At 44.7% G+C, this 27,689-nt stretch overlaps 1 protein-coding gene across 1 annotated transcript; it reads right to left on the minus strand.

Moving 5' to 3' along the window:
- Window positions 1-494: 494 nt before the first annotated feature.
- Window positions 495-27,621, minus strand: EFTUD2 (elongation factor Tu GTP binding domain containing 2). Its single transcript, XM_035134952.3, has 28 exons — window positions 27,516-27,621; window positions 26,673-26,787; window positions 25,903-26,068; window positions 25,455-25,533; window positions 24,433-24,508; window positions 23,487-23,552; window positions 22,580-22,615; window positions 22,267-22,357; window positions 21,349-21,431; window positions 19,595-19,761; window positions 18,844-18,968; window positions 17,393-17,456; window positions 15,599-15,689; window positions 13,559-13,694; window positions 12,415-12,542; window positions 10,513-10,706; window positions 9,960-10,071; window positions 8,863-9,003; window positions 8,065-8,166; window positions 7,800-7,882; window positions 6,915-7,001; window positions 5,999-6,125; window positions 5,297-5,384; window positions 3,931-4,049; window positions 3,434-3,528; window positions 2,693-2,846; window positions 1,382-1,489; window positions 495-1,237 (listed from the first exon to the last, which is right to left on the minus strand). Exons 2-28 carry the CDS (start codon window positions 26,775-26,777, stop codon window positions 1,142-1,144), a joined length of 2,919 nt encoding a protein of 972 aa, XP_034990843.1. The 5' UTR covers window positions 26,778-26,787; window positions 27,516-27,621; the 3' UTR covers window positions 495-1,141.
- Window positions 27,622-27,689: the final 68 nt, after the last annotated feature.

Raw genomic sequence — 27,689 nt, forward strand, 5'->3', positions numbered from 1 at the left:
CTTTCTGTTCCTGCTCTTTTCAGAGCAAACCCCCCTTTTTGTTCCTGCCACCCTGAACAATTTGCTGGTGTCATCTCAAGGCTCATCCCTAACTTTGAGTTAAAAGCAGGGCCTGCTGTGTGGATATCAGAACCTGTGGTTTGTATTACGAGGCTTGGATACTAATTCCTCATTGTTTGGATAAGCGAATTTTCGTATAATTTTTGTTTGGATAGTGGGACCTGCATGTACTGGGCTAGGAAGGCCGACTCAGCAGAAGGCCTCTGCTAAATCCTTCTCTTTTGGAAGAGATTGCTAACAAAATTCAAGAATAGGGTCAAAACACTTTGAAGGGGACATGTGGGATTTCTAGGGAAGCTGGGGGGGGGGCAGGAAGAGGAGAGAGAGCAGACAACACAACACAACACATGTGCAGTAAATCTCACTCATTCACTCACACCAACAGGCACAGAGAGGAACCAAGAACTAGACCAGAATGGTTTTATCGCCATCTATTACAACTAAGTAAAAAATATTTATTCTCTGTACACTGCTGGCCCCCCTCCATGCCAAACACCCAATCAAATGGACAAAATCAAACTTCAGAATGCTGGCAGCTTCACCGAAAGGAGGCTGAGGGGGCCTCTGCCAAAGCTTGTACAAGGATGGCAGTACATGTTCACTTGCAGAGAAATTTAAATAGCCAGTCCCCAAAAATATTTGATCAGCTCCGCCAGAGCTGCTTGGGAGGAGGGTGGATGAGCACAGCGTGCAGAAATGTTTTGGAAACAAAAATAAAAAAGCTGCTTTTATTAGGGAAAAGAGCATCACTGCGGGAAGCTAAGAGGACTCAAGTATCAAATCTCCCAAGAGACCGAGTTCTCCTCACAGAGGCAGGTTTTGGGGGATGTACAAGACATACTTGGCAAATCTGAAGTCTGGCCAAGAGAAGGCAGAAGGATCAGTGGAGTTTGTTCACAACATGGCAGGGAGCCTGCCTTGACAACAGAAAAACTTCTGTGGCGAACAGCCGCTTTGGCCGTAGGACTGCAGCATTGAAAGACACACAGCAATGTCTTACACACAGGAAGTTAACATGGTAAGGAGGATGATACTGGAGTCTTGCCTGGGAAAATGCTGCTGCCCAGTGGGGGCGGCCTGATCACATGGGGTAGTTCAGCACCACATCCTGTTTGGCCAGCTCCAGCAACATAGGATCATCGAAGAACTTGCTGATGCTCACGTCTTCACTTAGGCCCTGAGGGAGAATAGGATGTCAAAGCATTAGATTGGAAGCGAGGGGAGAGGCGGTGTGTGTGTGTGTGTGTGTGTGTGTGTGTGCTTCATTGTAGAGCAAGAGCTGCAGAGGCCACCAGAGGCAAACCCTAACCCTAAGACTTACCTTCCTGCGCCTGGTTTTGATCATAAACTCTCTGGCCAGATGGGGGGCTGGCTGGGGCTCTAGAGGTCGGATCACAATGCTCTTGTCCAAGGGGTCACCAGGCACAATCTGAAATGTAAGGGACACTCAGTGTGTGTTAAGGAATTTTAAGTATCTTGGATTCCAAGGCGCACAGAGAATCCACAAATATCCATGGTTCACACGGTAGGTTAAGTGGAAATCTTGGGAGGCTTCCAGAGCATCACCAAAGTCATTTTAATAGACTTGCAGACCTGGAAGGGACCATAAAGTCTTAGTACAGAATCCACCCACCCACCCACCCACTCTGAACAGCATTCTCCACATCATATATCACACCACAGCCTCGCAACCTCTTACTGTTTTACATCTAAAAACGGGCCTTAACCAGCTATTTATATGGATCACAGGAATGGAGAAAGACAGACGGAAGCAGGAAAGGCTTGTCCAGAGGGGTTATGACGACACAAGGTTTGAAATATTTGCAGCCCAGGCTGCAGGAAGCATCATGTTCTTCCACTGCTTGCCAACATCTTCACAAGGACCAAAAAAGGCAGGAGAAAAGCAGTGGGGCAGGTTGCAGAGGACCTTCCCCTAGCCACAGAGATAAGAAGGTAAGGACTTCAGTGCACACACCACTTTTTTAACCCCCCTCCCTTAAGTGGAATAAATTGGTGCAAAACAGCAGAATGTATGCAAAATAAGCAAATGTGCCAATTTATATAAAGCAGGATATAGAATTCAACTTTTCTTTTTTCTTTTCTTTTTACATCCTTAAATTTTATTTTTTTTACAAAGTAATAATCTTAAATAAATAAGAATAAAAATGTGCACCCCCATCCCTGAGATGATTCCATTGTAACTATCCACCCTCCCAAAATTTCAACACCTCTTGTGATGGTTTGACCCCTTTCCGTTTTAAAAGTACAAATTCTGCAAACACCTTCCGTATCTCCTCAAAATAATTTCTCCTGCATAATACCCGTCCTACTTTAATGTCACATGTTAATTTATCATTAATAGCTATATCCCACACCTCTTTATACCGTTCTTCCATTTTATATTCTGCTTGCCCCTTCCACTTCCAGAATTCACCTTTTATTGACAAAGAATATGGGGTGCAAGGAGCACACAGTTCAAATTAGGTGGACTTCCTGCTGCTCGCACAGGGGAGAACCTGCCTGTGAATTAAAGAACTTGGCAGCCTGGGAATTCGAATGCAAAGCTTGAGACTTGGAGCACTGGCCTCTTCCTTTGCTATCTACCGTACCAACAAGCCCCCGTGCCACTTACTTGCCAGTGGTGGAAGACAGACAGTGAGAATGCTTGTCCCTGGGTGTGTGTCCTGAGGTCTGTCTCAAACCCAAAGGAGTCAATAGCTGGGATGAAGGCTTTGATGGTATATAGAGGGGAACCTGGGATTGGTGCATCTTGGGTCACGTGGCCTCTGCAAAAGAAAAAAAAAGACATTACTTTCCCCCTTGATTGCTTGCCAAAATGCCCCAATCCCAATGCCAACTGAGGAGATTTGCCCCGGGGGGACAAAGGAAGATGTCAAGTTAGGTGGGCAAATAGGAAAGACTCACAAGCACAGCTATGCAGTTACAACACATGTAGTAAAACACAGAACTGAAATGGGATGTTTGGGATTTCTGGGGGAGAAAGAATAGGAATGTAAGCATCTGAGGTAGACCAGCCCTGTCTCCAGCATCAGGTGCCCAGTGAAGGTCACAAGCAAGGCATGGTGGAGACAAGCATCCCATTTGACCCCAGTATCTAGTACTCAGGTCAGAATGAGCTATTATGGAGGAAACAAAAAAAACAGCAGCCCCATCTCTTCCTTCATGCAGACAAGAAAAGGGAACCCAACCGCTTGCCTACTGTTATTTCGGACTATACATTTTAACAGCTGAATTCCCACCAAAGGCTGGCAGGCTTCAGGCAACGGATCTCCGAGAACAAGCTAAAGGGGGCCATTTCTAACCTAAGGCAACACGGAAACTTAAGGAGTTAACCAACATGGCTGCCACTCACCTACGCCTGGCCAGGACCGTGTACACTGCAGAGACGCAATCCGCAGGGGCCTGGACTTCCACGAAGTAATATGGCTCCATTAAGCGTGGGGTGGCCTGAAGAGAACAGAAGGGAGGAGTCTTTAGCATCAGCAGATGACAGCAGTGTCTGGGTGCAGGAATTCCTTCTTGTCCCCATTGCTGCTATTAGCAGACAGCACTAATAAACATGCCCTGATCATATTTGGGGGGGTGGGGACTGGACTCCAAGTGCCTTTTGCACAGCGAAGAGTTCCAAGAGCTGCACATTATGAGGACAGGAGACAAGTTATCTTTCAGAGGGGGGGGGCAAGGGAACTGCAAAGGCCACCCCAGAGGACATTACTGCGCCCCCTTTCCTTCCTCCTCCTCCTCCTCCTCCTGCTAGTCAGCAGTGCCAGAAGAACAACCTCAAAGGAGAAAATCTGCTAGGGCTGCTCAGCAGTGGGGACATGTGAGGCGCTGCAGGGCGGTTCTTACCATGAGGAAGGCAGAATACACCACCCGCCTGGCTGTTGGGATGATCTGCCCACCTCCCCGGTGCAATGGTTCCTGGGCGATCACAGCGTCCAGGATCTTGAATTTCACATTGCGGATCACTGGGGTGAAAGGAAGCAAAGGACACCGTGAGAGACGTGGGGTTGGAATGGTTTTGGCTGGCAAGCCTACAGTCAGGCCGCAGGGAATCCGAACCCTCCTATGGGGGGGGGGCAGCCAAGAAACAGAAAAACAAGAAGAGTTCTTACCATGTCATTTATTCAATATTCACACAGAGAGACGAAGGAATGCAGTCCTTCTTAAATTAATGGCGCTGCTCTGAGTAAAGCCCCACCCCTCCGTCTCTCCTATTATACGACATCCCTGCGTCAGCTGATATGAGCTTTCTGCTTCTGAGCTTTCTGTTCTACTACTCTCAATGCCCGCCTTGTCCTGGGAGAGGGGGGTCAGGAACGCTTTTCAAAGAAACTGTGTCAGCTGTCTCTCCCCTGGTTCTTCTTCTTCCTCTCCCAATTGTTTCCCAGCTTCTCCCCTCTGCAGCCTCTAAACTCCGACCTTCTGCAAACCGCAGTTGTAAATCTATACTGCCCTCCTGTTCTCGGGAAGGTTCAGGAGAAGGGGGGGGCGGCATTCCCCTCTATTCCTCCTCAGTCCAGCCCCTGACATCTACCAGGGAATTGCAGGAGACTTTAACCATATCCTTTTCCTTGTTATTTTAGGTGAGTCTCAGCTTAATAGTTTTAATATTTGTACTCTGCCCATTTGCTTGGGTTGCCTCGGCCACCCTGGGCGGCTTCCAAAACATATAAAAGCATAATAAAACATCAAGCATTAGAAACTTCCCTGAACAGGGCTGCCTTCAAATGTCCTCTAAAGGTTGTATAGCTACTCATCTCCTTGACATCTGAAGGGAGGGCGCATTCCACAGGGCAGGCGCCACTACCAAGAAGGCCCTCTGCCTGGTTCCTTGTAGTTTTACTTCTTGCAGTGAGGGAACTTCCAGAAGGCCCTTTGTGCTGAATCTCACATTTTAAATTTTGCACAAGTGAACTCTCTGCAGCTTAGAGTCTTTTTTTCCTGGGGTACAACAGAGAGTTCAATAGCCCCCTAATTATTCAAAGGCTTTTTGAATTGCGTTGACCACTGATAAAAACAAACACAAACTAAACCTCTGTTTGCTTCTCTCTCCAATTTCTTTGTGCATTCCAGAGCCATAGTCCAAATAAGAACAAATTAGGAAAAGGCTCTGGATTTTAATCTGTGGGAAAAGTTCACATTTCCCTAGAGAAATCTGGGAACAAGTCACGAGGCTGCTGCTGCTGTTAATCTTTCTAGATCTTTTACTTACACTCATCACAAAGCGGCCCTTCCCTGGTCCCCCACTGGAAGCCCTGCACGATGCTGTCCTTCACGGAACCCAAGAGGGTTTTGTCAACCTGTAAAAGAAGAAAAACACACATAGCAGCTGAAGTAGCAGTAGCAGCAAGAAGTTAATCTGTGTGCGAACTGGAATATGTGGCACTGACGCTCCCTCTGCAGAAAATTTACAGGCAGGGGAGAGAGAGTGGTGAAACAGAGCTACGAGGTCAGTTCAAGGTCTCTTTAGATGTTGGAGCTAAAAGGCTTTATAGCCAGAGTGTCCTTCCTTTTTCACATCTGCTTGCTCTACCAGTGCAGCAGACAAGGAGACCTGCATGCATCTCCATGCAGGCAAGAGAAAGGCTAGCTTCAGGGAGGAAAATGGAGTAATCTCCTAGTCTAGCCTCGAGCCAAGACTTTCTTCAAATGAAACATTCTGGACCACTGGCTTGCAACACGTAGGGAGAAATTCTGAAGACAAGTGCAGCTTCTCCTAAGCCGTGTGATTCCCCCACCCCAATTCTCCATGAGCATCATTTGCACAATTTATTTCAGGGTTCACAGGATTTGATAATTCTTGGATGTGAAATCTCTTGATACTAGGGATGCAAAACTGAAGTAGTCCTGGGTAAGAGTCATTTGATCACTGCAGGCTAAAAACCAACCCAAAAATCTCTGGCAGGGTCCTTACCTCTGAGGGCAGGGTGTCATCCACCAGGATGTTTGGTCCAGTAGCATCAGGCCCAAAGGCCCAGATGGAACGGGCGGCCAGCAAATCCCAGTCATATTTGGTCTGGAAAAACTCACCCAACTTTTTCCTAAAGGGAGGAGAAATGCAATCATTGAAGGAACTCAAGTACCAACTGGCTTAGCTTTCTCACCAACCCCTCCCCAAAAATGCAATGAATCCATCTCTGATAGACACTTGCCTACTTTCCCCTTAAACATTTATTAGGTAAGAACATGGGTGGGCAAACTAAGGCCCAGGGGCCGGATCTGGCCCAATCGCTTTCTAAATCTGGCCCGTGGGCGGTCCAGGAATCTGTGTGTTTTTACATGAGTAGAATGTGTCCTTTTATTTAAAATGCATTTCTGGGTTATTTGTGAGGCATAAGAATTTGTTTTTCTCTCTCTTTCAAAAATACAGTCCAGCCCCCCCCCCCAAGGTCTGAGGGACAGTGGAAAAGTTTGCTGACCCCTGGGTAAGAATGTACTGCTTCCATTGGAAACTTGACTGTAACCATTCTAAAGTATGAAACTGTTTGATGTGGCTGTAATGTTTATTAAATTAATTGGCTAATCAACTAAAAACATTTAGGTCAATAAGTGGCCTTGATTAATCAAGATGTAGATTTATTTATTTTTAAACTTATTTTTGATAGAAGTACTTTGTCTCTGCTGACTCCAAAGGCCTGGCTTTCTTACGATTTTGTGCATTAGCAGGTTTCAGATACGGATGCCCTATGTAAGCAAGAGCGATGAAGTCCTTCTTTTAAGGGGCTGAGGTGACCTTCCAAGTGTCTGAAGGCAAAGGAAGTGAGTGTGAGTGTGTGTGTGTGTGTACGTGTACTTGTCTATCACAGCCAACTCTTCAGCGAACTCCATACCTGTTCCATGTTATCTGCACCACTTCATTCTCAATGTCTTCAGCCAGACCCTTTTCCAGAGGCTCGGCTATCATTGTGATCTTGTTCCTAGACAGAAAGACACATGTCAATTCAGCTGGAGAGGAAGAGGTAAGCGATGTTGGTCTGCTGGGAAACTGCTCTTCTATTTAAGCCAATTAAAAGTACGAAGACGATTGCTCTGGTAGTTTGAAACAGCTGTTTTCTTCTTCTGCTATTAGTGGCTAAGGGTGAACAGTTGTTGCCCCTCTTCAACTCAAGACCCTTTAAAGAACTGAAGAGGGCCAATATATCTTCTCTTAATCATCTGCTCTCTTGGGCAAGAGTGGGGAACCTGTGTCCCTCAAGGTGTTGAACTCCGAACTCCATCAGCCCCAGCTAGCAGAGCCAACTGTCAGGGATGATGGGAGTCATAGTCTAATGAGATCTGGAGGTCCCACCTCGTTCTACTGCATCTCCTGCTTCTGCAGTTTAGTCTGAAAGGAGCGAATTCGTTCAAAATAGCAACTGCAAGCAATAAAGGCCTGTGGACATAAACAACATGCTTGCTTTCCTTCTAGGCAAAATTATGTCTCTTCTTTTGCTTCTGGAAAAAAATGCCTATGGCAGCATAAAGAAAATATCCCAACCTGTAGGGATAATATGAACGGATTGCTGAGCTGAAGACAATTGACACTGGAGGGAATTTCAAGTGGCTATCATGTCATGCTCCCTCCCAGGTTGCATGAATTTTTTTAAACACAGCATATGCAACTCTGGCCGCCCAAGGGCTAAGCCAGTTAATTCATTGCAAGATGGTGCCTTAGCTTTTTTGTAACAGCACCACACCCGTGGCTCGCATTTTAAGATTCTCATCAAAGATCTTACTTTTTATTGGGTGTCTCGGCAAAACACTTCAGGGAAGAGGTTTCCACAACCGTCTCGCAGAATGTGACAACGGGGTCAGCTACCTTTGAAAAGTGAATAGAAGAATGGGGTAGAGCTGATGAAAAAAAACACTGAGTGATGGACCCAACCTCCCTTGTTCAGTTCAGATGGGCAAACCAAGGTGAAGCTAGAAAACGCCAACCCCCCAACCTCCCAAATCAACGTATCAGAAACATCAGAGTTAGAAAGAGAGTCTTTTTTGTACCTTGATATCAATCTCCGAATACATTTTTCGCAAATCGTGCATTACGCAGTCAAGATACAGCTCGCCTGTTCCCAAGATCACGTGTTCCCCAGATTCTTCCACCTGGAGGCACATGAACAAGATAAGCTTAACAAAACCGACAACCATTCAAAACTTCATATGGGCTGCATTAGCAGCTGGAACGTACAGCAGAATATGAAGGCTCAACTGAACCTTTCGGGATGTATCAGAGTGCTGGATGCTGGGAACAAACAATATCACAGCCATCCTTTCCGAGTGTAGAAAAAGCAGGCCCTGAGGAGCACAGCCCCGAATCCCTAGCCCCCCCCCCCAAATGGCAATCAGCAACTGATAATATGCATTTAAGACAGAATCAGTGCACGAGGAAACACACATCAAGTAATACACTCAAACTTAATGCCCACAACCTATGAGTATTGCTGTTTCCCACATTGTCGCTGTAACTACATTTTAAGGCACCTATACAAAGCACATCTTGCTTTTCTACTTTGCCATACAGCAGAAGTGTAAAAAGCACATCTCAGCAAAGACCTACCAATAAAAAAGAAAAGAAATGAAATAGAGCTTTTAGCTCCTGCCACGAATCTGGTCTCCCACGTAACCTCATCATTGGTACACGCCTCAAAGCTGTGCTTTTTTAACTTTGCCCCGGAGGTTTTCTAATTGCCTAGAATTCTGCCCTAAAGGGGAATTGATACAGTGTGGAGAAGGAAAGTTGCAATCTGTCCCTGTTCCTACTGCCTCCCCATCCCACCCCTCCAAGGCAATCACACACACCTTGGTGGTGAGAGACGGGTAGCTCTTATTAACCTTACGCAGACCGTCCAGCATCTTGGGTAGCTCAGAGGGATTGACAGGCTCAACAGCTATTTTAATGACAGATGTGGTGTTGAATTTCAAAGGGCGGAAGATCTGAGCCTGAAACAGAACAAGAACATAATTATCACAACCAAAATCGGTAACTGTGTTTCTGCCTTTCCTCCAAAAAGCTCCGAGTGGCAGACATGGGGTTATAACAATGATGCCCTATGGCAAAAATAAGAGGATTTCGGTTTGATATGCTGGTTAGCAAACAGAGATTAAATCACAATTTCCCAGTTCAGATGAACCATGGTTTAAACAAACCACAACAGAAGCTGGCATGAGGGAAGAGGAGTGTGTGGGCCCAACACTTGTTCTCTGCTTAATAAACCATGGTTTAGCAACCTGAAATTATGTCTTAACCAGCTCTATGCCAGCACAAGAACAAACTAGAAAAACAAATTACCTATAGATTCTGAATGTCCTGGTCTACTCAATACTGTACTCAAAGCACACCTCAAGCTGGTCAATACATACACACACAGCTGAGGAGGAGCCTTTTATATAATTTGGCTAAAACAGACTGGATGGAAGAATGGGCAAGGAGACAGTGTCAATGCAGAATGCCACATTGGTGCTGCAGAGGGCATGCACCAGAGGGCATCATAGCTGCCAAGTCTCCCGTTTTCCCCGGGAAATCCCCGTTTCCCCAGCTGTTCCTAGCTGAAAAAACGGATTTTTTTTGTTTCCCCCCGGTTTATTCTGGTGCGGCGGCCATTTTGGAACTGGGCAGAGCATGCTCAGAAGCGACTTTTGATGCTGCTCTGCCCAGTTCCAAAATGGCTGCAGTGCGACTTCTGGCGCGGCGGCCATTTTGGAACTGGGCAAAGCAGCATCAAAAGTCACTTCTGAGCATGCTCCGCCCAGTTCCAAAATGGCGGCAGCGCTACTTCCGGTCTGCTATTTCCGGCCCGGTCCCTTATTTCTCTGACAGCAACTTGGCAGGTATGGAGGGCATGTATCTATTTCCATTGCCCACAAGACAAGGAAGATGTTGATGATGGCTGCTTTACCTCTTCATTGCCTCTGGGCTCAGTGATGGTGGCTGTCTTCACGATAGGCTGGTCCACTCCCTCGATTAGCACCCAGTTGCCAGCAGGGACTCTGTTGACCTCTATGTGATACCTGAAATAAGACACATGTCTTCTTTCCACCTTCAAAAAAGTCATGCTTCCCATCCAAGGAATACACTGTTCTTGGTTGTCCATAACTGTGACTTCTGCACATATTTTTTATGTGTGTGTGTAAGTAATCAGTCTAGTTTTGTCTGAACAGTTTGTCAGAAAGTGGGAAACCACACAGATGAAGGCCAGCCATGCGGAGAGAAGAGACAAGGGGAAAGCGTTGTGGGGGCCACAAACCATGCTAGCCCCGAAAGCAGCACAGCTCCTGACTAATGGTGGTCAAGCCCATCACACAACCTGAGCCCTCCCACACTCTGCAGCTACTTTCAACAGCAGCAGAAATCCCAGACTGTGTGCTGGGTTTCATACTGCACCTGCCACCCCAACGCATGGAGAATGCAAAGCAGGGATTCCGTGTAAAGCCTTTCCCAAATCTGCCTACCTTGCTACAGAGATCCAGAGGCGCCCCACCGTGCAAATCTGCGAGTCCTCCTCATCTTCCAGGGTGTAGTTTTCTCCGAGGACCTTGACAGGCTGCCCCGCATGGATGGTCCCACTCAGCACCCTGCCGAAAGCATGGAACTGGACCCCGTCGTCCGTACTGTACATCTTTGTGGTGTGGCACATAAGCGGGCCCTTCCAGACAAAAGGTTTTGACAAAGATCAGTCTTTGTGTACCACGGATACAGGCAAAGGAGTATGAAAGCAGTGCCCACGGTCCAGAGGAAAAACAGCTGCTTTGCAGATTTCAGTCCTGGAAATTTGATCGACCAAATCCAGACACTGCTGTCCAAGACGAGGCTGCCAATACTGGGCTGAGGGAACACCTGGGCCAAATCCATTAAGTTCATTATTATATGGACTCATATAATAACAAACCTATGGAATTTTAAGTTGGGTGTAGAAGGCACTGGGGTCTCCAAAGAAACATAGGAGCAGTTACAGATGTCTCAAATGGTTGTTCATCATACACATAAGACAGACAGATGTAATGGCAGCAATTAATGCTTGTTATTCATAAGTCAGCTCTGTTCACATATAAAGTGGGCAAGGGCTAGGTCTGATTTTACCCTAAAGGACACATGTTGAGGAGAGTGAGATCCCCACAATTTCACTGCCTGTCTGCTTTCCCCCTTCAGCCTAGTTCCAATTCCAAACTCAAGCCCGGGGAAGCAACTTCACCAAGTTCCGCTCTCATCTTTTGTGTAGCCTTTTGAGGTCAGCTCCTACTGCAGCTCACCCAAGAACGAGGCAAAGACATGAACAATCAAGGGTGGCTGCTGCCGTCACATCAAGCTTGACCTAAGACACTTAGCTCCCCAACAGAATTTACAAAATCTATTCTTGGCACAGCCAAGGGTTTAAGCTCAGAGTGCACACGCGCCTCTTTTCTTCCCTTCAGGCATCTCCTGTTTCTCTGACCCACTAGCTTGGGTGGCTGACAAAAAAAACTTCAATGTTTGGCCACCCCTCCCAACTGGGTGCTCTTAGTCAATTTCAGCGCAGTTCATACTTAGAAACAGTTCACATACATGTTATAAATGCAGCATGGGAACACGTTGAAAACTCCCCATGTGACAGTGGCCACTGAGTGGAGATTGCATACACACAGGTTGTGCAAAGAGTGGTACATAAAGTATAAAATTATACAGTTGTACCTTGGAAGTCGAACGGAATCCATTCTAGAAATCCATTCGACTTCCAAAATGTTCAGGAACCAAGGCCCGGCTTCCGATTGGCCGCAGGAAGCTCCTGCAGCCAATCAGAAGCCGTGGAAGCCGCGAGGGACGTTCGGGTTCCAAAGAACGTCCGCAAACTGGAACAATCACTTGCAGGATTGCAGTGTTCGGGAGCCAAAACATTCATATGGATCAGGTGATAGACCCTAAGCAACTGCATAACTTTTTTTAAAAAAATCTACACAGTGATGGACAAACCATCAAATCAAAACAGACATACACAACACTGCTTCCAAGTAGAGCCAAGTTCTGATTTAATACCAAACTTCCTTTTCTTACTGCCACGAGAAGAGCCTGTTGGATCAGGCCAATGGCCCATCCAGTCCAGGATCCTGTTCTTACCGCAGCCAGCCTGTGGGAAGCCCACAAGCAGGACTTGCCAAATGAAGCTCTTCATCCACAACAGCACTGGGGGACCTTTGGCTCTCCAGATGTCGCTGAACCACAATTCCCATCAGCCCTAGGAAACATGGCCAATGGCCGGGGATGATGGGACTTGTAGTTCAGCAACATCTGAAGGGATGGAGCTTCCCCTCTCCTGCTCGGAATCATGCAACCAGGCTACTGCCATTAACAAAGAAAGGGAGTTAAGATGGAAGTCTTACATCAGGGTCACATTCGCTCATGGCCTCTCCCAGGTCTGAGTCAACTCCGCCTGTGTAGTTGTGCTCGATCTTGGTCTTTGCACCCGCTTTGGGGGAGGGGATGTGATGCACGCACATGTCCACAAAGCCTGGGAGAACAAAACTGAGTGAGGCAGCGATTCAGCAACTGAAGTGGGATGATTTTCAGGAAGAGGAAGCCTGTGTTAGTTTTCAACTTTCACCTGACTTCAACTTTGCACCTATAGGGAACACTTTCCACATTGATTCATCTTAAGCCTCAAACTCTGGAATTTGTTCTAGTGTGCGCTTTCTGTTCATGCAGCATGCTGACCATGCGCTCTGAAAAACACGGGTCTGCAGCTGTGATGGTTAAGGCCAGACAAATCTGATATCTTCCAACTCTTCTTGAACTAAGCTAGCAGCTCTTGACACATGGATTCCTCCTGCTGTCTCCCCAAGATCAAACAACACAAGTGATAGGATTTATAAATTAGTAATTCTCACTCAAAATACAAAAACGTAGCATCATCCACTGTAGCTGAGGTACAGCAAATAAAAAGACAGACTAAATGGAAATACAACTTATAATTAGCCGGTGGAACTCATTGCTACTGGCATGAAATGCTCTCTAACATCCTTCTCCACTCCTTACGATTCCAGTAAGACTCAAAAGCAGGAGGGTGCAGCAAATGAGAAATAAACACAATGGCTGCACTTTCAAAATCCTTTTATCTTACCCTCCTCCAAGACGCTCATAAAGCAAGGTTGGGTTTCACAATACACACAAGTCTTTCAGAAGGAGTCAAGAGCCAAGATGTCCTGACTTTACCCCCACCAATACCCTGGTAAGGTAGCCACACTAGCCCAAGGTCACCCAGCAAACTTCACAACCAAATGGGTATTTGAGCTTAGGTCTTCCCAGTTCTAGAATGATACACTAGGCCACCCTATTCCGGGTTAATATGTCTGGAATAAAAAAGGCCAGTCTTTAATTGCAATGCAGCACTGACACTCAATGTCAAAAAAGGGGTTTCCTCAAAATCCCTCAGCCAGAGGTAGCTTGCTTCAACACATGCGCTTGGCAGTCCTCTTTGGCAAGGAGATTAACCAGGCTGCGAGAAAAGAGAAGGACGATTAACCCTACCTGTAAACTCCCCAAAAAACTTCTTGCAGACGAGCCTCAAGAGGGGGCGGATGTTAAGTTTCAACTCTTCTTTGGTCAGGTGGATCCCCAGTTCATCCAGAGTCCGGGGCAGGCTGGTGTCAACGTCCCCAACAACCTGGGGAGAAGCGAGGAAGCGAACAGGCGGAAGATCTAAGCAGAGAAGGTTCTAGACCAGGAGCAGCTTAACTTTTTTTAAAAAAAGCTTTTAAAGCATTTATTTAAATCTCTGGTATAAACTGGTATGAATATGTACTTTTTTTGGCAAAGGGTGTTTAAGGAGATAACAGAAATCACTAGGTTAAAGCTAACCGAAAGTCCCGAGATAGCATTATTATCCATTTACGATAGGGTGGAGGGTTTGCAGGCTATGAAGGACTTGCTCACAAATTTATTGACAGCTGCACGAGTTATCATAGCTAGGAAGTGGAAGGGGCAAGCAGAATACAAAATGAAAGAATGGTATAAAGACGTGTGGGATATAGCTATTAATGATAAATTAACATGTGCCATTAAGGCAAGATGGGGAATATGCAGGAGAAATGATTTTGAGGAGATACGGAGGGTGTTTGTAGAATTTGTACTGTTAAAATGGAAAGGGGTCAAACCAAGAGGTGTTGAAATTTTGGGAGGTTGGATAGTTATAATTGTTTTTCTTAATTATTTATGATTATTACTTTGTCAAAATAAAACAAAAATAATAAAAATTTCCTATTTTAATATCTATATTTTCTTGGATACATACTGTGTGTGTGTGTGTGCACGCGCGCTCACACATCCCCATTTACATACCGACATATAATGAAATAAGAAAATTCCTTCCAGTAGCACCTTAGAGACCAACTAAGTTTGTCATTGGTATGGTGAAGAACTGTGTATGCACACGAAAGCTCATACCAATGACAAACTTGGTTGGTCTCTAAGGTGCTACTGGAAGGAATTTTCTTATTTTGTTTCGACTACGGCAGACCAACAGGGCTACCTCCCTGTAACTAGACATACCGTGTTTCTCATATTTTAAGGCATACCTACAAAATAAGCCATGGCAGGGTTTCCAAGGGTTGGTGAAATATAAGGCATACCCCGAAAATAAGCCGTACCGGGTTGTGGTGGGAGGAAAAGGAAGATGCTGCTGCCACGAAGAAGAGCCACAAAGCCTCCAACACGAGGCAGCCGCTTCTCCGGGCTGCCTCAGATGGACGCCCCGCCACCTTCCCCCACCCCTTGTCGCGAAAAGCCGACACTGAACGCAACTTCGGAGGTCTCCAAAGTTGCGTTCAGTGCCGGGGGAGGCAGGCAAGACACGGCGACGGGGGAAGGTCTTCCCCCGCCGCCGCTTGTCGCCGGCATGGGGCTTGGCAGCGGTGGGGGAAAGGCGCAGGATCGTTCCTTCACCTTTCCCCCACCCCGCCCAACAGAGCCGGATCCGACGAAGCTTCTTGCTGTACCATACCGTAATAAAAATAAGACATCCGCTGAAAATAAGCCATGCTGTGTTTTTTTGAGGAAAAATAAATATAAGACGGTGTCTTATAATATGAGAAACACGGGTATATCCTGACGCACACATACATTTCTATATGCAACCTTACCCCCCCAGGTCCCCAGCTAGTCACCTTCCAGGTTTCTGGAATTCAGCAGGCATGTCTCACATACTTTCAAACTTATTTTTATGGCAGTCAAGTGAGAAACTGTTTCCCGACCCTTCAATTAAAGCCAACATGCTCGGAATCTGAACTCTACACCCATAACCTTCTGCTGTGCTTTTCCTTTGGTGCCATGGAGAACATGATACCCTAAACCCCTTTCAGCGCTCTATGACGGAATGGAGGGAAACCACGGAGGCAGGCATACGCACCTCACCCCACCATATCTATCAGGGAATGATGTGTGTCATGCTCCCTGTGCCCACGCTCCTTTTTGAAATGGCCATATCTCATATATTACACAGCAGCCCACAAACTGCGAACATTCACAGTCAGGGGTCATCCACCCATCCATCCATGGGAATCCAAAACGTACCTGAGCTAGTATCTTGTAGAGAGGCTCAAGGATGAATTCCACAAAGCTCCGCTGTGAACTACTGGTTGGGGCTTTTTTAGTGAATTTTCTCCTAAAAACACACACACACACAAGGTCAACACCTAAGTGGTTCTGAAGACTGGTTTAAAAAGCCCTTCCCAGAGGCCATTATCTGCATGCTTGAGAAAATTTCTAATCATGGACTGGAAGATAAACTGGGAAAAAAGCATGTGTGTGCACGTTTTCATTCTCCCAACCATGGGGACTAGAAATCTTGGGACGAATATGAATTACAGTATTACTACTAGAAGTGCAATTCTTTTGCTCTACATTTCTCTAATGCACTAGATGACTGTGACGAATTTGAAACTGTTATGTCATGTTTTTGTTTCACAACCAACCTATCGAAGGGTTAACCCAGACTCCTGGTTAACTGACAGCAACATTCCATGGGAGGCGTGGCCTGCATTGGGGTTTGAAATGGAAAGGGGAACAGTTATGTGAGTTGGCGGTTGGGGGTTTTTCTGTGTGGGAGCTTGGGTGGTTGTGGAGAAGGTAGATTTTAGAGTAGATGAAGTAGTGGATAGGTATTCTGTTATTTGATTACCAAGAACGTTACCTGTGAAGTTAAGTTTGTACCAATGTTACCAGAAAGCAACCATTAAGATTCAAGCCAATAAATATCCATCTTTAAAGTGTCACATTAGTAATCGTCTATTTCATTTTCCAGCTAAGGTACCCAGGAACCCAGGTGGTGGGGAACTCTTTTAAACTGTCAAAACTGCCTTTTAGAGGAGAAAGGTTAGTTTGTGGCTGAGAGTGCACCAAGAAGGGGGGGGGGCTAAAGGAGGAGACAGGTTCTGAGTGATAATAAAGTTACCTCAGGAAGGAGGCTAGCTTTACAGTAAGGGAGGTTCTAGTGAAGGGAAACCCTTATCTGAGCGCACATAGGAACAGTCTTATATATAGCCCCAAGTATATATAGGTACCTGGTCACGTTTAGGCTGGAAGAGGACTCTCTTTTATTTTTGAAAACCCACAAGTGCTAGAGGGTTTTAAGAAAGGCTAGAGGGATAAGTGGGAGGTTTGATTTACCTCAGAAATCCCTGCTAGTGCTTTTAATAATTGAGAGGTCAGAGTTATAAGACTGAAAGTGAGAGGGACTTTCGTCGCAATGACCAACCCCTGAATCTAGATGTTGGGTAGTGTGAAACGGCATCTATTTTTTTTCTCTTGGGATGACTACGTAGGTGAGTTACACTCAGTGTCAGGAGACTGCCATATTTGGGATATGGAAGCCTTTTTTCAGTAGCACACAACTTGGCTTGCTTCCTGGAACTATCTAGAGCAGGCATCCCCAGACTTCGGCCCTCCAGATGTTTTGGACTACAATCCCCATCATCCCTGACCACTGGTCCTGTTAGCTTGGGATCATGGGAGTTGTAGGCCAAAACATCTGGAGGGCCGCAGTTTGGGGATGCCTGATCTAGAGTTATTTTCTCAGTCCACCTTTTTTCTACACATGACATTGCTTGGTTTAAATATTATTCGGCACACCTGGGAGGTGTGCATATGCAAATGACTCACCTCGGAAAAGTGGGCTGATGTTAACGGAACTCTACAACATCCTTACACCAAAGAGAAAACACCTGACTTATTTTGTGTATGTTATCTCAGCATTTGGTATGCTTAAGAATAGATACTTGCTATTTTGTGTTGCTAATTTACATGGTTTAGGTAAAGCTGCAATGGAAAAGGACAATGAAGTAAGAATTAGAAGCAGGAGTTCCTTACGTCTTGGGGTTGAAGTAGATGTCTCCCCAAAGGCGCTTTGCAAACTCCTGGTAATTGATGTCTCCTAAAATGAACAGAAGCAGGAGGGGTGTGTGTGTCCAGTTATACAGCTTTTGTGGGATATTTTTCACATGATTTAAAGCATATAGTGAATTTTGAGAGTCAGACTGACAGTTTTATCTTCAACCAGTTTCCTTTCAAGCTGCATAATTCCTTCCATTGCGTACGCAGCTTGGACCTGCCCTGGATATGCTCATGTTGCAAAAAGAAGCAATTAATTAGAATGCAAACTAGAACGAGAGCAGTGCATCACTGCAGCTATAACTATATGTACGCTAACCAGTTCCTTAAAAAAAAAATCTCACTTGAGTCTAAGAAAATTATAGGAACACAACATAAAACTATATAAATGGGTGGGGTAATACAAACATAAATGGCTCTGCTCTCAATTATTATTTCATTTATGGCTACCTATTTAAATAATGCCTCCAAGCTGATGTACAAAATTTCATAAAATACATTATCAGAACATAATGACCATCCAATTCAAGCACACCAGGTTCCCATCGAATTGTATAGAATAATTTAATTGGGGTAAAATCAGCAACTTGAGGGGGAGGAGCAAAATCTGTCATCCCTACACAACTCTACAGCCACCAAGGGCAGATGGCGCTGTTACCCCCATCCCATATGTGTCCTGACCTTACAGTTTCCCATATAAGCAAATGTCTGCCACTCTTGCCTCTAGGAAAAATAAAGCACTGCCCTTGGAAGACCTTCATGGCAGATGCAAAGCTCATCTAACCTCTCCTCGCCATCTTAGTCCTAAGAGCATCCACTGAGAAGGACTTGATGAAGGTATGACCTATGCGGTGCAACAACGCACCCCCCCCCCGGGAGTCCTCACAACACTTGATCCATCTCTGCCCACCGGCTCAAAAGAGATGGGGAGTGTGCTCCAAGCCAAGGGACTAGCATGGCCCGATATAGGAGACCAGCATTTATACATAGGCTTTTCATCAAGAGATGGACAGATTCTTAACTAAACTGCATTGCTATCTTGTAAGCTGTATGTAAAGCGGATCACAGCAGGCAATACAGTCTCAGTTATGACTGAGGAGGAGTGAATGACAAGCATTTAGTTACATGGGAGAAAGTAGTCCACGCAGGGACATCACTGAAGTAGCAGACAAACCAGAGCTCTGCCTCTCATGCCTCCAGCCATTTGCAGAGCCCCAGCCCTCCCCTAGAATGCGATGGAACTTTGAGAACTGGCATAGATAAATTGCATACAGAAAAGGCACAGGTGACTCTCAATGCAGAAAAGGCTACAAATATAGCAGGCACATCCTCGCTATAAAGGAAGGTTGGGTTTCATAGTACGTGTGAGCCTTTCAGAAGGAGCCAAGGTGTCCCCTGACATGCACACAAACATTTGGGCTAATGCTTACCGTACATGTCAGCATAGATCTTGGCAAAAGAACCCAGCGTGAAACAGATGCTGTACTGGGAGCTGGCAAAACAGACATTGCCCAGGAGTGGTGAAAGAATCAGATTCTCGTCTGTGGAATACATGCTGCAAACAAAGAAGTGGTTTTTAAAATAAGACAGAACCAGGCAGCACCACTATCAAGACACACACACACACACACACACACACACACACACACACACAAAAGGAAAGGCAGCAGTTTCAGAATTTCAGAAAACTTCATTTATGAAGTCTAGCAACAATTTTGACACACCAGGAATACCGCAGCACTGACAATTACAATTAATCGATTAAATGTAAATACATGTTTGATAGTTTTTTTAAATAAAAAAACCAATTCTTTAAATGATTGAATGAATTAGGTCTGCCAGTTAAGCAGAGAGAACAAAAACTTTGGCACAATCAAAATTCACCTGTAAGGAGTGATGAGGAAGAAATAGAAGCTTAATTTCATAGAGGTTAGGTGCCTCTATGACTTTTACCTATATCCAACACTGGGAGTTCTAACTTTAGCAAATATAAATATAGGTGAAAATTGGGGATTCCCTAAAAAAGGATTAGGTGTAAGCCTCCCCAAATTTGGTTGGTCTCTCTCTCTCTCTTTTATAGAGTGAGCTGGCTGTGGCTTTGCATCAATGGTTATATCCAATAGTGTCAATGGAACTAACTTAACTCTCAAAAGCATGTTATGAATGCTGGCATTTCTATACCTGATTAAGCCGTTGACTTCATCCACTATGTGCCGCAGCTTGTAGTAAGCGTCAGTAGGAGGCAATTTCAGTTCCAGTATCAGCCGGTCAATCTTGTTAATGCACACGGTCACTGCCAGCCTCTCCTGCACTGCATGCTTGATCAACCGTTCGGTGTTGAGCATGACCTACGGGGACACACAATAGAAGACGATGCCAGGTGGGGCGTGAGGAATCGAGCGCTGACCCTTCCCTGCTGGGAGAGCAGCCTGCAGGAGCGTGTATGCTCAGCAATCAGCATGAGGTCCGCTTTTAGAAAGTGTGTTTAATGCAACATTGTCTTCCTTTCAGCCTGCCCCATCCAATGACCTTTGACAAAAATAAAGCTTTTAATCACATGGGGAAATGAACATGCAGGAGAGGGAGGAAGATTAAATTTTTATGGTGCAGCAGTACACAAATTAAGAGAGAAGCAGAAGATACCCCTTTAAAATGGAGGAAACTGGTGCTACTGCAAGAAGAAGGGGGCAATCTTTGGATGGGGCAATCCCTCTTGGTTAACAGAGAGGGCTATCGGTTTTCAGTGATACTAAAGGGGAGGGGCATCCCTTCCTCGCTCAGAACAACCCTGATCGGGTAGCAGTACATACAAGTTCCCCAACTATGGTAGGGATGTATTCATTGTGCTATTAACTGGTCCTACAAAACTTCATCCCACATCACTAGAGGTTACCAGAACATGGATAACTGTGCCCATTTGCTGGTGAATGATGCTCTGCACCACTGAGACTCAGTTGGTGATCTTAGGAAAAGATGGAACTAAACACTGCACGAGATAGGCAACGGGCGCCAAAAACCAGTCCTCACAACTTTCTCCCTGTAACATCTAAAATGGAAGTTGTGTGATGGCATCACACTTTTGAATTTTGCCCCATCTTTACTCCATGGCTGCTACTTACGCATTCAGGGAAACCTGAAGCAAAATAACATCATGTCATGTAGTTCGCTTTTTAGTGTGTGTTTTTTTAAGGGTGGGGGAGACACAGGGCTGTTTTACTTCAATACCAGAAATTGGGTAGGAGTGGAAGGACACTCAGAACATGTTGCTCATTATAAGGGGTAGACTTTTGAAAGAATTGGTATGAAAATTAAAATCAAATATGTAATTTCAAGGATTTGAAGCCTAGAAAAATAGGACAAACTAAACACACTTTAAGAACAACAAATGATTCTATTATTTTAGAAAGAACACCAACCAGAGCCAAACAACTAAAAAACCTCATCAAGAAGCAGCTGTTGCCAGATAGCTTCTCTTCATGTCTAGCTCTGCCCACAGCCTCACTGTGATATTCTATGCCTTAAGGCCCCCTCTGAAAGATGCCTGGCTTTGAAAGGAGGACATTCCAAAAATGTCCTTGGCTGAAGTGTTGCACTACTGCACACATCACTTTCTAAACTAAAACCCAATTCAGCCTTCCTGGCATTTGAACTTACTCCCTGTCTTCTGTCGATACTGCAGACATTTCCTCCTTCTCATATCTGAAGCATGCTGAATTCTCATAATTTATGTCTGACAGCATTCCAGTTTAAAAAGCTGTCAGCTTCTTCCAGTTTCTTGGTACAGAATCCCAGGGGCCTTAGATATGATTCTTAGTAACAGGTGCTAGCTTCTCATAAGCAATCCTCTTAATTGCAACCTTTCTGTGCAATACATCTCCTTGTGTAAATGGAAAGAATAGCAGAGTGCACGAAAAAGCGTGCCCACATATACTCACTCCCTCAGCAGCATCAATAAAGAGCACCACGCCATCAGAAATGCGGAGACCTGCTGTGACCTCGTCGGAGAAGTTTACATGACCTTCAGGGAGTTGAAAAATATATATATCATCATCTAGAAGTGGCAAGTTGCAGTATGTGGTTCACAGAGAAGGGGGTTAACTAGAATATCCCTTGCACAGCCCTATAACAAGGGAAGAGACAGCTCAAGGCAGAGTTCAAGGGGAAGGAGTAGCATGACAGAAAAGTAGAGGATGGAGAGAGCCTGCAGCACCTGAAGCCCACAGGTGAGTTCTGGCATAATAACGATGACTTGGACGTGACCCATTGCTCGCCCCCTTTTCAGGGGACCACAAATCTAGCCAGGTACTGGGGAGCAGGAGGAGGCAACTCCCTTGATGTACTGATCCTGCGGTCAGTGTGAGCTGAAATACTTCCAGCACAATCCTAACCATGCCCATCTACTGCAATTCTATTAAATTCAGTAAGTGCTCCTATAACGGAAGCCTCAATTAGAATGAAAGCAAGCTACGATTACAAGGAATGGTGCAAAAAACCTAAACCCCCAAAGCTGCCCAAGCCAGTCAAATTTGGGAAGATGGTTTTAAGGGTTGGCTACAATTCAGCTCACAATGAAGTATGCTTAAATTCTCCATTTCCAGTGCAACTTTGAGGCAATTCACACAAGGACCCTTTTTGCAAATGGCAATTTATTCCTCACTAAGCACTTCAGGCTGTGCAAAAGACAAAAAGATGTGTGTGGTTGAAAAGCATCAGCTGAGATTATTGCACCTTCCTGACAATATAAATTTCTCTATATCACTGTTAGCCTGTTTCTTGAAAACAGTCTTTTAAAAACACCTTAGCCCGTGTTTCCTGCCGGTTTTTATGTTATGGGGTGAGTCTCCCAAACTCACCTGGTGTGTCCATGATGTTGAAGAGAAATGATTTGCCCTTTGTGTCTGGGAGAACAATGGTCACTGGCGTGCTCTTGATCCCAACCCCTCTCTGAAAAGAAACCAAGGTCAAGATGGGAGAGGGGTGAAAGTTAAGAGTTTGGGCTGAAAATGTGGACCATGACATTAGAGGGCACAGCATGAAGGGCAAATACAAGAGATTCAGCACACATGGTGCGTGCATTTCAGACCTCTCTGCAACACCTTGTACTGTATCTTCCCCCACATTGCACTTTCATAATGGCTGAGAAGTCAGTGCAGCAGATATACTTACCTCTTGCTCAGTGAAGAGTATATCTGTATAGCAAAGCTGAAAGGAACAAAAAAATAAAAATTACTCAACAGCCAGATCATCTAAGGTGGAGTATTATATTTTTCGTTTTTAGTTCTCTCTCATTCTCTCTCTCATTCTCTCCCCGCCCCCACAGTGCTTTTTCCTAAAAAAAATGTTTAGGGATACTCTCATTTTCCTACTCATATTGAAATACTGCCCCTCAATGAGGCCAAACTTAGATTCACAAAATGTTTAGGGGTTGCGTACCCCTGCATCCCTCCAGAAAAAGCTCTCTCTCTCTCTCTGGAACACTAAAGTAATATGCTTAGGATTCTAAACAAAACAACGAAGGCATACAGTAAATAAATAATCAGTAAAGCAATCAATAATGGATGAAGAAAGAAAAATGAACACTTGAAATCACTTCAACTTAATTTAATCAAAGCATATGGCTGATAATTTTCCTGGTGTTTTCAGTTCTAGAAATGTATAAACAAACTCCATCTTTTGATAAGTTTATCAGATAAGTTTATACAAACTCTTCGGGTTACAGACTCTGCTAACCCAGAAGTAGTATCTCAGGTTAAGAACTTTGTCCCAGGATGAGAAAAGAAACCGCACGCTGGTGGCGCAGCAGCAGTGGGGGGGGGCATTAGCTGAAGTGGTACCTCAGGTTAAGAACGGTTTCAGGTTAAGAATGGACCTCCAGAATGAATTAAATTCATAACCAGAGGTAGCACTGTATACAAATTGATGCACACTTAATTTATTTATTAATCAAACCCCATGATGAATCGACTAAGATCTCTTTAACTGACAGTTAGCCCATATGCATCTAAATCTTTAGACAGCAGTATCATAAACCCACCTCCTAAAGGATTAAAAACAAAGTATAAAGGTAACTTACATCCTGATCATAACGCTTTCTGATCTCAGGATGAGTCTGTTCAACCAGGCAATCCACAAAGCAAGTCTGGAAGGAACCAGAAAAAACAAAAAGAAATGAATTGGCAAGGCATGAATTAGCTCGATGTGACCACTCCAGGAAGCACAAGGATCTTGCATCTCTGCCTCTCTCCCACTCCCAATCTGAACCTAATTCCAGAACTACAATCAATGCACTTTTGCAATTTCCTCACAATTATATCAAGAACTGTTATTCCATATCCAGTAAAAACATTAATAAATTCTAGCACCAGCCCCATCCCGTTTTATAAAAATGTGAACAAGAGAAAATAGGATAGAGACCTGGCTCCTGAGAAGCCAGAAATACTTGCAGACTCTCCCTAATAGTTCATCTAAATTGACTGCCGCGGCTTCAAAAAACCCAGTAAGCAAGCTAAAATGATGACACCATTCCGGTATAACTGCAGCTCAAGTGTGAGAAGTATGTCTGTTAGGAGTTGCTCTGGGGTGCATCTTGTAGTCATAACTAACTCTGTGAGGCAAGGAACTCTAAAACCTTTAACCTGCCAGTAGCACCTTAGAGACCAACTAAGTTTGTCATAGGTATGAGCTTTCGTGTGCATGCACACTTCTTCAGATACCTGAAGATTCTTCAGGTATCTGAAGAAGTTTGCATGCACACAAAAGCTCATACCTATGACAAACTTAGTTGGTCTCTAAGATGCTACTGGAAGGATTTTATTTTTATTTTTGTTTTGACTACGTCAGACCAACACGGCTACCTACCTGTAACCTTTAACCTGGAGAACCATACACTGAATCCAGTTTATTCAAAAACACAAGCCACGCATGTACTGAGTGAGTACATCAGAATTCTGTCACATCTACGGAATGGACCACAGCTACTCCTGAGCTGCCTTAAAGTAAATATATTAATTGATGCTAACCTTGCCGTGATGTAGGTGCCCACAAAGCGTAACATTCCGAATCAGCTCTGAGTTGTCCATCAAGTCTGCTAGGAAACTAGAAAAGACCAAAGGGGCAGGGAAGCTTTCAGTTATACACGCTGCCAAGTAATGTAAAGTTATTCTCATTATCTGAGTTACAACCCCCTCCCTGCCACAGAAACCAAAATTGCCAGTATCTTTTGATACATGGAAAAAGCTTTTCATAGTCTACTTTGATTTTTAGTTGATAGTTCATTTCGCCCCCACCTTTTTAAAGTACTCTTAGTCGCCTTCACCTCTCAAGCTTAATCCACAGTCTGTAGAGCTAACTTCACTAGTTTTATGCAGCAAAAGGAGACAATTTTTTTTAAATTGAATTATGTCTAAGAGTCTCAACTGGTCTCAAATTTCAACTAAACCATGCTCTGCCTTTCCAAACCCTTCATCCACATCACTGGAAAACAGGGGAGGGGTAACCAACAGGACAACATGGTGTTTATCCTGAATTTTAGAAGCATTAAGATAAAGGGGCAGGGAACCTATGGCCACCTAGATGCTGTTGGACTTCAACTCTCATCAGCCTCTGCCACCAATGGTCATAGATGATGGGAGTTGTAGTTCAATGACATTTGGAGGGCCTCAGGTTCCCAACCCTTGCACGAGTAGTTGGAAGGCATTTATATGTGATGGAGGGGGGATTCTGTAAGTGGGTGGGTTGAGAAACAAGTAAAAACACCTGGTTAAGACTTTGTATTATTTGGACTGTAAGGAGAATTAACTAAGAATCGGGCAGTAATGCTTGTGAGTGGAAGGTGGTGCAGAAATACACACACTGCAGGAAGGCAGTTTTAACATGTTCTAATATGCCCTAAGGCCACAAAATAGAATTGGGAATAAATTTAGAGGAATAACACGATTGCTAACTCCTCCATTGCTTGTCTGTAGATGTGAGAGAGCTAGAAGTACCGACAGAAGGGAGTTGCACAGGGAGACAGAGAAACAAGAGAACAAGCTATACTCACTCCATTTCATACACTGTGACTGGCAATGTTTGCTCCATGAGGGAGAATTTCTTGGTCTTCACAGGTTTAATAATAGGCTCTGAGAACAAACACAAGAAATAATATCTCTTTAAAGCGAAAAGCAGAAAAGCCCTACCTCAACACTCAGCCAAGTAGGGAAAAAAAGGAGCAAAACACAAACTTTTTGCATGCCCCTGATCCCAGGTTCAGTTCCTGGTATCTGTGACTGAAGTCTCTGTTAAGGCTTGGAAAGATCTTGGAAAGTTACCTCCAGTGATTGGATGCAAACAGCACTTGTCAGATGAAGTAATCCAATGGAAATAAAATTGTTTCTTGGCTGTACCATTTCAGATTGCAGATAGGTATCAGCACTCAACTGACTGCTGATCCAGTATGCTATGTAGAACGCTTTCCTTTTCCCTGATAAGGTAGTTCTATAATTTCTCACCTGTCAAAGGCTGTGTGTCTTCCTCTTGCACAATGGTCTCCACCTCTGGACCGTAAACCTCCTCAGCCGTTGGATAGTATTTCTTATCCTCGTGCAGCACCACATCCATCCCAGGGTGGTCATCATCATGGTCTCCAATGTCGTCATCATCGTCGTCCTCATCGAGCTGAAAACAGAAGGAAGGGCCTTCAGCTGGTTTCTAGCAATTTCCATCCAGTGCAGTCCCAATTATGGAACTTGGGGTTGGCTCCCATGTGAATGCTCATCAGTTGATGATGGCAACATCAAGCTTGCAAAAGTTCATACACTCAGGTCCTGCGTCATGAACACAATGCGTTCTCCGGAAATTGTTTGGTAGGTGAATGTTCACATAAAGAATTAACGATTTCTACTGATTTCTATGGGGAAATTTCTAATGCGTTCCCACCCACAAGATCTGTGGTACATATAGGCAGGTTTGGGTACTAATCCCTTGTGTTGGGGTAAGTGGATTTTTGCACAGTGAGCATTTGTAAAATGGGACCTGCGTGTGCAATGTACTTGTTGGAATTCAAAGTGTCATGGCACACCCAGCAGCCTCTGCAGCGACCATGTAATAGTTTCCGTGAATGAATGTGACACATTTTTTTCATGAGCCTAAAAAATTAAATTACTATAACTACTTAACCAAATGAATAACCCAAATATTTAATCATCCAACAGCCTTAACTAAAACAATCGAGTGGCCTTTATTATAGTTAGCATTTACAGAGGAAGCATAATCCCCATACCTCATCTAGATCCTTTGAATCCCGACCCATCTCATCGTCGTCATCGTCAGAATCAAGCTCTGGGCCAATATAATTCCCAAATTCATCATACAGATCTGTATCCATGTTGCCGGACCTTGGAAAGAAGAAAAACCATTGAAGCAAGTATAAAAAGGCCAGTTGGTATCCTGAAAGGTGTTTTTTTTTTTGTATTGCTGAATTTTGCTAGCTATTCAGTATGGATTTGGGAGTGTAGGAGTGTGTTTTCCTGCTTATTGTGTTTTTGATAGCTTATTTGCTTATTTTTATTGTGAACCTCGCCTGTAGCAACCTCCACAGCATAGCTGTCAACTTTTCCCTTTTCTCGCGAGGAATCCTATTTGGCATAAGGGAATTTCCCTTTTAAAAAGGGAGAACTTGACAGCTATGCTCCACAGCTGTCCATCACAGTAGCGCCTGGCCCTTTTTCCCCAGTTCATTTGTACCTTCTAGTTTAATTTTAATACTGTATTTTAATCTGTATTTTAATTAATTGTTTTTATGTTTTATTGTGGTTCTGTTGGTGTCAGCCGCCCTGAGCCCGGTTTTTGACTGGGGAGGGCGGGGTATAAATAAAAATTTATTATTATTATTATTATTATTAGTTTACTCAAGTGCCCCTTCTTAACCCACCAGATTTCATAATAGACCCTTGACCTCAGTGGGGCTTCGGCCTCCCCCACCCCGCTTAAGGAAAGGCGTTTAAGACCACAGCCGAAGTTGTCGCCCCTTCTTCTTCTTCTTCAAATCAAGTTTCTAGTCTTTAAAGGCCTGGGGAACAAAACACGGCGCGGCTGAGAAACGCAAGCCGAATATTACGCGCACCTTCCCTGCCTTCCCTTCCTCCTCGGCGGCGCCTTTCTCAGCACAGAACGAAGCCCTCGCTGAGAGAAGAAGCGCGCGTTGCTCGCGACGTTCTCCTTTTTCCGTCGCGCGCCGCTGCGACGCTGCCGTGAAAAGGCCCTCCGCCGCTTCCTCCGAATGAGGCTGCCTTTCCTA

The sequence above is a fragment of the Zootoca vivipara genome, chromosome 12 (genome assembly GCF_965207765.1).
Source record: "Zootoca vivipara chromosome 12, rZooViv2.hap1.1, whole genome shotgun sequence".
NCBI lineage: Eukaryota > Metazoa > Chordata > Lepidosauria > Squamata > Lacertidae > Zootoca > Zootoca vivipara.

What these genes read in the sequence shown, in the direction of transcription:
- EFTUD2 (XM_035134952.3), bottom strand. Translation starts at nt 26,777, where the DNA reads ATGGATACAGATCTGTATGATGAATTTGGGAATTATATTGGCCCAGAG. An exon ending in GGCACCTACATCACGGCAAG is followed by an intron (nt 23,553 to 24,432) that starts GTTAGCATCAAT and finishes GGTTCCTTCCAG; the next exon opens with ACTTGCTTTGTGGATTGCCT. An exon ending in GAAGTCAACGGCTTAATCAG is followed by an intron (nt 18,969 to 19,594) that starts GTATAGAAATGC and finishes CTTTGTTTGCAG; the next exon opens with CATGTATTCCACAGACGAGA.